The 13133-nt window shown below is 43.7% G+C and overlaps 1 protein-coding gene across 1 annotated transcript in view; it reads right to left on the bottom strand.

Annotated features, from left to right (window-relative positions):
- Positions 1-5665, bottom strand: part of SUSD5 (sushi domain containing 5) — a 416012-nt gene extending 410347 nt beyond the window's left edge. Inside the window, exon 1 of the mRNA XM_069214265.1 lies at positions 5087-5665. Within this exon, the coding sequence (XP_069070366.1) occupies positions 5087-5165 (79 nt within the window). The 5' untranslated portion in view covers positions 5166-5665. The remainder of the gene's footprint in view (positions 1-5086) is intronic.
- Between the last annotated feature and the right edge of the window lie 7468 nt (positions 5666-13133).

Here is a 13133-nt window from a genome sequence, read left to right as displayed (position 1 = left end):
ATGGAGCACACTGTATATTGTACAATATTTAAGTAATATTGCACACATCCGGTAAGTATAGAAATACCTACTTGGGGGTCAATGGTATTCTGACTTACTTTCCTGCTCAGAAAAGTGAGGGGTGGAGCATGGTATAATATCAGAAGAAGAGCCAATTTTTCTTTAAGCAGCAGCATGGAGACAAAATAACTGAAAGCAACATAAAAAAAATCTGCTTCCTTTTACCACTGTAATTCTTCCACCCGATAGTCTGCGTGTTAATCTTCATTATTAATGTCAGGTGCATATAAAAATTGCCTTTGAGATATTACGGATGTCATTGCCCAAGATGTTAACAATTTCTTGTAAATTGTACCCAAAATCACATATCACCTACAACCTTTGTTGTTTTCATGTAATTGGCAAAGTTGTACAAAATCAGTATTTGGGAACCATGGTGCCTTGAAGATAGTTATAACTTCAAATGTAATGTGTTCGCCCTATAAACATGCCAGTTGCCATTTTTTTTAAATAGAATGTATTTTGTAGGTTTCTCACGTTTATGTGCAGAAAGTAATAACATATTTGTTCTGACACTCCAGACCAATGGGGGCACCTACATATTATTGAAAACACATCTGTCTCCTCTTGATAATACTGACAATTTATTTCTGACTTTGAAGATGGAAGTCTCACCAAGGACTATGAAAAAATACAGAGAAACGTGCATTGTTTGATGCCGTACAAAAGCTGTAATAAGCATGAGTCCATTCTATAAACAGTACAGAAGTCTCGTTGTAACAGCATCAGGTACAGCAAGTTTATGGATAGAAAACTGCTTTTCAAGGGCACTCAAGGTGGCTTGGGTATACACCGTATGACCGGCTCATGCTCTGTTTTAATTGATTACGAATGCCAGATCGTACAAATGCACTGACTACGCTGTTACTCCCTAGCGAACTTCTAACTGAGAAGTCTGGCCACACAGCACAAGTTTCACAGCTTGCCTTCTAGCTGCCCAGCACCCCCGTTTCTCCCGTCGTCTGTCTGCTGACTTATTGCCCGACACACGGAAATCACAGCAAGCTTGCACGCTTCCAAGCGCCCAGGTTTTGCACTTAGACTGCTCGCTGCTCAGCAGAGGTTTCCAATATTACCTGTTCGACCCATGTACCAAACACAGAGCAAAGTTATCTCATGCTTTCACGAACAACCATACAGGAATATCACTGAGTCTAGACAGCGCAGAGCTCACAACTGTTAAGTGAATGACTCCACTAAATTATCCAGCTGCTTACTCAATTACTCACGCTCACGGGTGATTACCACAAAGGTGTGAAAAAACAAATCAAGCACATTTTATACCAATAGAGATGCTGGTTAAAAATACGCTTTCGTTATGCACGTTCATTCTATTCTATTATTCTATCCGTAAGGCTATCCAATGGGCCTCCCAGCGCCAGGAGCATCTTAAGTTCCTCTTGTGAAAGTTTTCCATGAGGTCTGCAAATTCAGTCTGTTCAGCTAATGTGTCTACACCTGCCTTCCATATTGGGGTAGCCTGGGAAGTTGCTTCATCGGAGGATTTTCTATCCAGGTAAAAGACACACAGAGGTTTTTTCAACTATTACCAAACACTTCCCCTAACAAAAAGCCGGACCTATTGGCTTTGGATTAACTCAATGCTAAAAAGGATGTGACCATAAAAGTGAGACTGCTCCATGTTGTTGTGTAACGGCCAGAGCTGCTGACTTTGGAGCTGAGGAGCCAGGTTTGAGTCTTGGTGTTGACCCAACATCCTGTGATTCGAGGTAAATCACTTACTCTCCCAGTGCCACCCAAAAATGAATGTGTAATGTAACTGGTGCTCGTGTGAAGCGCTCCAATACCTTCAGGTCGAGTTTGTGCTACAAAAAAAAACAAAAAAAAACAAAAATGAAGGTTTCACAATTTTGATTATAAAACTAAGGGCCTGATTACAGTACCCAATTATTAAGGCATGCTAATACTGCACATAGAATTAAAGTACCTTTACCAAGCAACCCTGAGCCTTCATATCTGATATGTGCATGGAGAGAGGTCGTAAGCAAACAACCTCGAACCTTCACATCTGAAATAGGAAACATATTGTTGAAAGTGGTATTATCACAATATTTTCCACTCGATTTTTCTGATCTCCAACTTCTTTCCATGCATATTTACCCCTGCTTTTCGCAGGGAACCTATAATTGTGCTGTAAGGCTGAGGCGCTGCTGTAGACTACAAATCCATGTAAATGCATTTGCAATTAATGAGCAGGAAGGTTTCCGTTCTGACCCATAAATATGTTGCTCTTATTTTATTTTTTAAGGATTTTTAGTATGTTTTGTATTGTGGCATTAGATGTCTACCAAGGGCCAATAATGAAACAGGCCACTGGAAAAGGGGCTCGGTAGAAAACTTTAGAGGGCATAATAGTAGGTGGAAAAGATATTGTTTATTTTGCACCATTTGATAATTGAGCTGCTATATGATAAAATACACTTGCATTGATGCTAATGTAAGCATGTAGTGCATAGATGTGGTATTCTGGCAGCTTTGGAGCTGGACTATGCAAGTAGACTACAGAATTTTGGCTACGTAGATGGCAGAAGCTGAGGTCATGATATAGCACACATCTGCATCAATCATCAGCCAAGCGACAGGTCAACTGAAGCTTTAAGGCAACATATGTTGTCATCATTGCACTATTTTAAAGCAACACCAATAACCTGTCCCCTATTTATACTTCTTTCACTGGATTGCTGCAGTGGACTTTGTCCTCAACTCATGTGTGCACACATATAGACAGGAGGATGGTCCAATACAAACTATACTCTAATTCAGTGTTTCCAAACTGGGGGTCACGACCCAGCTGATTTTTTGCAGGTCATAAACTCCTAGCAATAGAGATGCCTTCAAATTATGTATTTATCTTGTCACACTTGCTGCACTTTAAAGTCAGAGGTCAATGGCAGGCTATGTCTTCCACAAATTGCTGCTTATTTTTTTAACATGATGAGTGGTGTTTAAAAATTCCTCTCACTTTGTAGTCAGAGAAAGAAAAGTAAAGTCAACTATGTGGCAATATTTCTGGGGTACCATGAGTGTGAAAGGAAAGGCTTGAGGGTGTAATTTTTAACACACTCCAAAATGTAAATACCTGTAAATGATCTGCACACATTCAGTAAGTAGGCAAGCAAGAAAGCAGCACATTTTCTGTTATTCTGAAGTGTGACGGAAACAAAGATTGACAATGGATTAAAAAAATCAAGACATTTTACTTGCTGATGCACAAATATTAAATATACAATAAAATATGATTTCCGTGCATCATTTGTGTGCCATATAGTTTAATCAGTAAAAATGGATGGCTGTGAAACGTTAGTGGCCATTTCAATGGTAAATGTGTTGTGTGTAAATGACAGCGTGGTACCACACAATGCTTTAATTGCATTAATAAAAATTGCTTGCTTCATGTCCAATAAAGCTAAGTGGGTTGCAAAGGTTTGTCATTCTCAAAAATCGGGTTGTGGTTCAAAAATGTTTGGGAAGCACTACTTTAGTTGCATCCTGTAACTATTCTGTAATGACAATATTAATTGATTACCGGTGTCTACTTTTGCATATTAGCTCCAGTTGTTTATTTTTTTAACCAGTACAATTTCTCGTTCTTCTTTTTCTGGCTATATCTGGTCCATCGCCCAAACCACAGGTGAAGTAAATAAATCCAGCAGAAACCACTTTTTTTTCCAGAAAAGACACATCGTTTAAAAGTTATTACAAGAAAACACACAATATTCAGGATCAGTCTGTCAAACTCGCCCCTAACTCAAAGTTGCCAGAACTGGAGCGCAGAACAAACGATCAATTGGCCGGCGAGTGCTCGCATGTAAGATGAAAGCACGTCAGTGCCCTCTGGCCGTTTCAGATGCTTTTCCCGCCCAGTTATTAAAGTAATGTATTTTTTTATTGTGTAGCTACAAGAGCACCAGCCACCAGTATGGCCACGAATATTGCCATGGAACTCGAAAAAGTTGAAATTTCAAAATATTTGCAGATGTGGGCAAGAGCATATTCTTCACCGAGCCATCTCCTAATATAGCATCTCAAATAGAGGCCATCAAGTAACCCCTAACCGTTTGAACCCTCCCGCGGATCAGACTGCACATGCAACACTACCGTGCGAGTCCTAGCCTGGGTCCCTACAGCCATAAGTGTCGTATTTGTAAGGTTCCGAAATCTTCATGTTCAAGTTTAATATTCGACTTCTTCTGGGAAATAGAAATCATCTGTAACTGGTAAATTGGAATTTCCCTTCGACGAAAATGCTGAATGTGAATCTAACAGACTATATTGATAAGTTCAATTAAGTGAACGGCAAAGCAGAAATTCAGGGCTCCCTGCCCCATGTTCCAGAGAGCAGAGTCTGTGATGCCTCTGTGGTCCCAATAATCGTGATAAACCCTGCAGAGGTTGTGGGAGACGGGCTGCGCACTGCGGGCTGTACCGTCCTCCAGCGCCCAAAGGTACCGCGGCGACCACGAACAACAGCCCCACCCCTCCCGTCTAGTGCATCCACTAATAAGCACGCGAATGTTCACGGCTACTTGCACTGCTCAACTTAATCACTGAAGAATCCATTAAAAATATAATCAGTTCAAAAAGAATGAAAACAAAAATAACTGTTGCGTAATTATTATTTGTTCTAATTTGGCTCAAAACGCTGGGTTACTCCAAATACTGGCGCCATGGTGACATTTTCCCTGGTCGCACCTATTCTCCCCCGGGCCCTAGTCCGCTACCCCGAGGATAGTTATCACTGGTCTCCCGGCACTGCTGCGAGTGAGATTGCGAATGCACATCACCAGCGTTTCACAACCGTAGCAGTGGCGGGCACTCCAGGGGTGGCATATTTGAGACATGGATGCACAGCAAACTGCCACTTGAAAGACAAACAGAAATAAAACAGAGTAGCTTTCAACAAGCACCTATCTGTATGTAATCCCTGTGACGTACTTTCCTCCGGTACAATCCCTATAGTACAGCTGTCCCCGTTATATCTCATGGAGGAGGGAGGGGTGCTTACCGTCGGCCCGTACCACCGAGAGGTGCAGCAGAAGGACGGCGGCTGCCAGGCCCCCGCTGAGAAAGTCCCGCCGAGCCATCGTGCGCTGTCCTGAGGGCCCGGCCACGGGTGAGGTCCTCCCGGGCAGGGTGTCCGCTGAGGGACAGCAAGCAGTCCGAGGATGGGGCTGAGACACAGCAGGGCACGGGACGGTGGAAAGTGAGCGTGCGCTCCGGAGGGGCACCAGGGGCAGTGCGGGCGGGAGCCTGGGAGCGGCTTTATGCCGCCCGGGCAGCGCAGATGGGCAGCTGGTGTGAAAAGTCACATCGCTCCGTTACTGAATGCCTGCTGCTGGGTCAGGTCGGAGCAGACGGGAAAGGGCGAGGAGGGGGAGGCGGGGAGGGCTGCTGAGCACCATGCACCGGTGGCAGGCAGAGCCAAGCAGCACGGGCATCTCGGGGGGCCGGTCCCAGGAGACATGTCACAGCGCACACCCTGCACCCCTCCGGGCGCCGCTCCGCGTACCAGAGGACTCCTCTATCAGCCAGAGGGTTGCCGCTCACATCCTGCCCTTCTCCTGGTGAAGGTGAGGCGCAGAGTGAAGTGAGCAGCACGGGACGGTGAGAGCAGAGCAGCTCTGGCCGAACTCCAAGTCCACCCTGCTTCAGTCAGCCCAAGGCAACCACAGGCCCACCGCATGCCCGCACCACAGGACGGGCGTCCACATAGCCAGCAAAAAAGCTCCCGCACTCTCCACTCTGTCCTCAAACACACCTATGAAGGATGAATCTCCTCGCTTGTAACTAACGCCAAACAGGAGCAAAGGCAAGGGTCGAAGATCACGGGTTTCGGCTCCATGAAGGGATTTTTAACGTCGGACGCCGAATCTCACACCCATCACGCCTGGAACTATGGGTATCATAAACTGACTACCATAGTCAGTCTGGTGGACGCTATATTTGTTTGTTTGTAATCTTCCATGATACTCAGCTGGGCTGTAAATGATAGATGTTTGAAGTTGTTCCAGAAAGAATGCAATAAACAGTCCAGCACGCAGCTGAAATAATGTGAACGCAACTGTAAAGACAAGCACGTCACCCCTCCCTCACAGGGGAAACAAACTGTCTGTAAGTGCTTTCTCGACAGCTTAATTGAGAATAATCAGCCTATACCCATTTCCCACTCATTAATTGCAGATCTGCAGAAAACCCATGGGCCCTTAGCCAGTGCTTAATTTGGGCGGGGGGTTTCCGGTGTGGGCACCAGCACTTATTTTTTTGGCGCCGGCGCTTCGTTTTCTGCATCAAACATTTGCTGCGAGCAAAAGACACTTATGGTAAAACGGAGAAGGAGAAAAACGAAAAAGTGTCACTAAAAGGAGAAAACAGAACGCTGCAAGAGTGAGCTGAAGGGACAGGGAGTGGCTGTAAATGGATTAAAGAGACCAGAGATGCCTTTAGGATTATGCTGACTCAGTATTCAGTGCTCACACATTTAAATGCAGCAGATGTGAGTTTCAAAGGAGAGGTTTGGGCACCGGCACGTTTTTATTTACAAATTAAGCAAATTAATCCGGGCCATCAATTGGTTTCGGATGTGATTACTGTATCATAATGAGTTTGTGTTCAGAAAAATTCTCACAGCCTTCAAAACTCCATGAAAGTAAACAAACATGATTCACTACTACAGCTCAACCTTCACATTTCGTAGGCCCCTTGGCACTGTTGGTTTTTGGGTAGTCTGCTGTCAGCAAATGGAGACCAGGGAAAGAAGTAAATAAAGTGACGAAAATGAATGACTAATTTGAGCGTGTACAGCACTTCACTGCCTTTTGGCTATGGTCGCAATATAGAAAGCCCACAAGCATACGTACTTAAGTACTTACCACTAGCTTGCCTAAGTTATGTATGACAAAGACTATCAGTACATGTTCAACACTTTCCATGCAACAATACAGTACAGGGCATCATTTGCTATACACCTGTATTCAGCCTTTTTCAAACAACAGGTTAATGACAACTCTTAAAGACAACCCTTATGCCCTAATTTGCACCAGTCATATACTCAGGAGTGAGCCACAAGCTCAAGAGCACTCTCGGCACCACACCCACATACATCATAGAACAACCCAGATAATGTCAGCATAGGCACATCATCATGTACAAACTGCATTGTAGCTATTTTTCTGGACAGCAATGCCTGTCTAGAAAACACTTTGGATTGATTTAACCAAGAACAACATGACACTAAGCTCAAATCAAAATAACACACAGGCCCTTTGTTAATCCTCAAATACATGTAAGGCACACAAAGATGACCAACCATCAAGCCAGCATTGGATACCTCAGCTCCAATGGCGCTATCCTACTCCTCCTTAAAGAATTTAAAACCGAAATGCCTGACCTGTGCCAGGATCTGGAGAAATCTACATTGAACTTAATAAGGAACATACATTGTGCAGAAACACAATTAGATTAGCTGGAAACCTTTGCAGTAGAACAAGTTCATGAGCAGGATGCCCTTGCACAGTTGGTCTGGGCAATAGAGGCACAACAAAACACTATCTTATAAAAACTGGAACATGGGGACACCAAATCCAGAAAAAAACAAAGGGCCAGATGTAGCAAAACGGCAATTTGCGACTTGCAAATTGCGTGTCCCTGCGACTCGCAATTTGCAAGTCGCAAATTGCTATGCAGTACGGTGTCTCAGACACCGACTGCGACTCGCTATGGGGTCGCAATGACCCACCTCATGAATATTCATGAGGTGGGTCGCAAATTGCGGCCCCATAGCGAGTATAGGCACTCGCTAACATGGAGGCCTGCTGTCGTCAGCAGACCTCCATGTTCGTGACTGCTTGATCAATAAAGCAGTTTTTTTTTTTTAAGTGTAGCCCGTTTTCCTTACAGGAAAACGAGCTGCACTTAAAAAAAAAATGAAACCTTTAGTTTCGGTATTTTTTCAGGGCAGGGAGTGGTCCCTTGGACCACTCCCTGCCCTGAAAAAATATTTGTGGGTCCAGTCACAAACTGGAAGGGGTCCCATGGGGACCCCTTCCAATTTGCGAGTGGGTTACCATCCACTTGAAGTGGATGGTAACTGCGATGCCATTTGCGACCGCGTACGCGGCCGCAAATGGTATTGCATCCCACTGCGAGTCGCAAATAGGAAGGGAACACCCCTTCCTATTTGCGAGTCGGAAATGCATTTTGCGAGTCAGTTCCGACTCGCAAAATGCATTTCTGCATAGGAAACTGCGTTTTGCGACTCGCAAACGGCAAATTTTGCCGTTTGCGAGTCGCAAACAGTTTCCTACATCTGGCCCAAAATCATGATTAGGGGAATCAACTCAGTGCTTCTTAACACAGATATAGAACAATATGTCAGGGATCTATTTTGTAATGTTCTTTCTGATGACAAATCAATGGATATCCTACTCAGCTTTTCAAATGCACCAAAAGCTATCTCCCAATGTATTTACCAGAGTACATTTCTACAAACTGAAAGAATGCATCATGGAGGCAACACGAAAATTGGACTATTTCACATTCATGGATGACTCAGTCTCCTTCTTTGAGGATTTGTCCATAGCCACCCTGATAAAATACAAAACCTTCAACGACACAACCTCCACTTTATGCCAGAAATCAACTCCTAGAGATGGAGATACCATCTTAACCTGTTCTTCACCAGCAGACTTAAGAAACACATGGTTTGTCTCTGCAATTGGTAACTGCTGATGTACCAAATTACTGATCCAGCCAACAATCACGGATGAGACCACTAACACCCAGGCTCAAAGAGAAGCTTGTCGATGTCTAGCACCATCAGACAATGATTGATTCACTGACTTTGATAGCATGCTCATTACCTCCTGGTCTTGGGTCACTTAAACTTTTGTCCTTAATATCTGGGCAAAGTTTTACAGTTCTCTCTGGATCCCTCTTTTTATTCTTGATGGCTCCTTCTTGCTCCATATACTTTGTTGCTAAAAATTTGTTGTAAGGGCTCCCCCTTGTTATGACACCTTGAGTGGGCCCTGGTCATTGCCCCAAGGCTGGTGTGACCCAGATGCTGCCCCCTGTCTTTAGACGGTAAATGCTCACCCTAACCGACTTGATATGCAGGTCTTCAACTTCTTGATTGCATGTAACGGTTTCTGTTTAGTGTTGTAAATTGTTTTTATGTTCATGCAAACAATGTGCTTTGGTGGAACGAGGGACAGGATCTGATAGGGGGGTTAGGGGGCAGTAGTAATGACCTTAAAAGAGACCCATTCTTGTCTTTTATCCTCCACCTGTGAAGGTAGGCCACAAAAGATATTGAGAGCAACTTTATGCAAGTCTCAAGCCTGGGGCAGAGTTGGTATCCCAGAGGTGTCCTGTTACATAAATTGACCGCAATTCATGAGCTATAGAGTGGATGTTGACAGAGATGATGACATCCTGTGTAATAGTAGGTGGGGGGGGGGCTCTCCTCCACTCCATTACAGCACCTACTTTGGCTTCCCCCATTTCACAAACCACGCATTGCCACAAATTCATACACTGTATGCACAATACTGGATCCCTGGGAGGGCCTTGCTCGCTCCAGGTGGGTCACAACATTTTCATCCCCTTTCACCTCATTGACACTCTAGACTTACCCTCAGGTCACCCCACCCACTTTCTTGCAACATGATGGGAAAGGCCCAGGCAGACTTCACATTTTTTGATAATGGTGCTCTAAAGAACAATGAAGATTGCAAGACCAGTTATCTCCTCAGAGAAGATATAGGTTCAAAATGTGACAAGCTTTGTATAAGGTGGGCATGGCTATAATGATAGTCGAGTGGTTGTGAATGAACTACGCTGGAAACTATATTTGGCCATGTCTCTACTAAAAAAATCATCTCTCACCTTTATTAGGCTATGGATGGAAGAACTGACCCAGTGCCCCACAATTATATGACCAAGTGGAAGGAATAACTGGGGCAAGACAGTGGGGAAGATGTATAGAACTACACATATCCTATCTCCACCCCTACTTTCTCACTCTTCACAAACACCTACCAGAAGCACCCCAACCCAGCAACTTTAATTTACTCGCCTCTTCTCCATTGCACAATTTAAAGCCTTACATCATGATCCACATGCTCCTCCACCACCCCTAACCCATACTCCATCCACACTAAACAAACGCAAACAAAATAAAAAACATGCCACTCATAGCAACCTCGCATCCCCTTGTCTATTACATAATAAAACTACCCTACAAAAAACAGTACACTCCTCATGGCTCTCTCAGCCACCAAGTCCACCACCCATACACACAGACCCCAAAAAATGCCTCCTTAACCTGCTGGAAGAGGAACACTATATTGAAAATCAAGACTATTGTGAGCCTCAAACAGTTATCACAACTACCAACACTCCTGCTTCAAGCTCACATTATACTACTTACCCTTCTCCTAAACAAAACAACACTACCACTAACACACCTTTTCTAAACTGCCAGCTCATAACTGCTCGATCACTCTAAAAAAACAAGCACCACATCTACGACCTGCTCACAGACACACAACCTAACTTACTATTCATAACTGAATCCTGGTTGGGAGATGACATGGCACCAGTGTTGCACGAAGCCGTTCCTCCGGGCTATCAAACCATCACTCAAAACCGTATAGGCAAGAGAGGAGGTGGACTAGCTATTATATTCAAACAGGCATTGAACCTCAGTAAAACAGACAACATCTCCATACAAGGTTGTGAAGCCCTCCTTACCAGATGCCACCCTACTCCAACTTCCTCCTGTAACTTTCTCCTCCTTTACAGACCTCCACCTAACAACTCCACATTCCCAGATGCTTTTCTAGACACAGTCTCAAACCTTATTACACTATACTCCAACCTATGCATTCTTGGGGATCTAAACATTTGGTTTGACAAACCCAATATGCCCCATCCAAAAGCTATCACCACTGGCCTAGTCGCATTGAACCTACATCAGATTGTACACAATCCCACACACATCGCTGGTCACATCCTAGATGTCATTTTTGCTAAGCCTGAACTAGTTACTATTCATAGCATCACGCCAATCACTTGGTCAGACCACCATATGATAACTTTCCAACATACAACTCCACAAATCAACACACCCCACAGCTACTTACATACATACACCTATCGACCATGGAGCAAACTCAATTTGGATCACTTAGAAACACAACTAACAGCAAACACAGATCTAGATACAATTAATTCTGTGCCAAATCTTTATGAGTGGCTACAGGAAGCTTTTGATATCCTAATACCACTCAGAAAAACTAAACACAACAAAAGAAAACCAACACCTTGGAGAAACACAGAACTTAAAAAGATAAAGCAACAAATCAGAAAGTTGCAGCGGACCTGGCTCAAAACAAACAGCAGTCAAGACAAACTGCAGCTACACAAACTTAACAGGATATACAAATCATCAATCAAAAAAGCTAAAAAAAGATACTAGTCAGACAGAATTCAAAATGCTCAATGTACAACCAAGGGATTTTATAAAATTCTCAATGAATTTTGAAAACCTACATGCATGGAAGGAAGTCATCCCACTACTCAAGATTTCACAAACAAATTGGCAACTCACTACACAACCAAGGCAGACACATTGGACTCCTATTTAAAACAGAAGAAAACCATCAGCACCAACCCCTTTCCTAAAATACCCTCTAAGAATAAACCAACCCAACCTCTACAGTCCTTCAAACCCATATCCCAGGATGAATTTATGGATTTGGTCAAAGCAAGCATACCTTCTGGTTGCCCTTCTGACCCTTGCCCACCACAAATCTTCAAGAACATTCTTCTATCTACTTCTGCTGCCACACCTGTAAGAAGAATCATCAACAACTCTTTAACTTCAGGAACTTTTCCTGTAGACCTGAAAAAGGCATACATACGACCTTTATTAAAGAAAACAAACCTAGACCCTCAAGACCCCAACAACTACAGACCAATCACAAATGGACCTTTCCTGGGCAAATTGATAGAAAGAGCAGCATTCGCCCAGATGTCACAATTCATTGAAGACAATTCTATACTTTCAGACTTCCAAACTGGATTCCACCCAGGAAGAAGCACTGAATCGGCACTCATAGCAATCTGGGATGATCATAAAAACACAGTCGACCGAAATGGAGTTGCTGCACTAATTCTCTTGGACCTCTCGGCTGCCTTTGATACGGTTGACCATGACACCCTAACTCAAAGACTCCACAAAGCCGGCATACAAGGGATTGCTCTCGACTAGTTTACTTCCTATCTTCAAAAAAGATCTAATATCATCCATCTCACATGCTACAACTATGCAGATGACACACAAATACTACTTAAATTAGAATGCCCCAAAAACATTGAAAACTCACAAATCTTCAGTTGCCTCAGAGCCGTTGATCAGTGGATGACCTGGAACCATCTCAAACTAAATAGCTCCAAAACAGAAATACTAATTTGTGGTGACTGGAAAAGTTATGACCCTCTGTGCGTCTGGCCTGACGATCTCGGACCACCTCCTCAATTATCCAAGGAAGTTAAAAACCTAGGAATCACCATGGATTCCAAGTTAACTATGAATGCCCAAGTGGACAAATTAGCACGAACAAGCTTGATCACCTTGAAGACTTTGCGACGCATCTTCCCCCACCTCGGATTTCCACACAAGGTGCAAGCTACTATCTCGCTTGTACTATCCAAACTGGATTATGCCAATGGCCTCTACCATGGATCATCTCTATCTACAAAACTACAACGTATCCAGAATTCCGCAGCCAGGCTACTATTACATGTAAAGCCGCAAGCCCACATCTCCCCTGCCTTGAGAGCACTACACTGGTTACCCGTTGCCAGAAGATGCACTTTCAAGCTGCTTTGTATCACCCACAAAGCTATACATGGAACAGGACCACTTTTTATCAGAAACAAAATTACCAAATACATCCAACAAAGAAACCTCTGCTCAAGATTGGCACCCCGCCTTAGAACACCACCATACAAGAAAAAGTCTATAGGTGGTACATCCTTCTCCGTTC

This window comes from Pleurodeles waltl, chromosome 2_1 (assembly GCF_031143425.1).
Source record: "Pleurodeles waltl isolate 20211129_DDA chromosome 2_1, aPleWal1.hap1.20221129, whole genome shotgun sequence".
In the NCBI taxonomy this organism is placed as follows: domain Eukaryota; kingdom Metazoa; phylum Chordata; class Amphibia; order Caudata; family Salamandridae; genus Pleurodeles; species Pleurodeles waltl.
The sequence above is the reverse complement of the archived record's forward strand: the minus strand, read 5'-3'. Positions and strand labels throughout refer to the sequence as shown.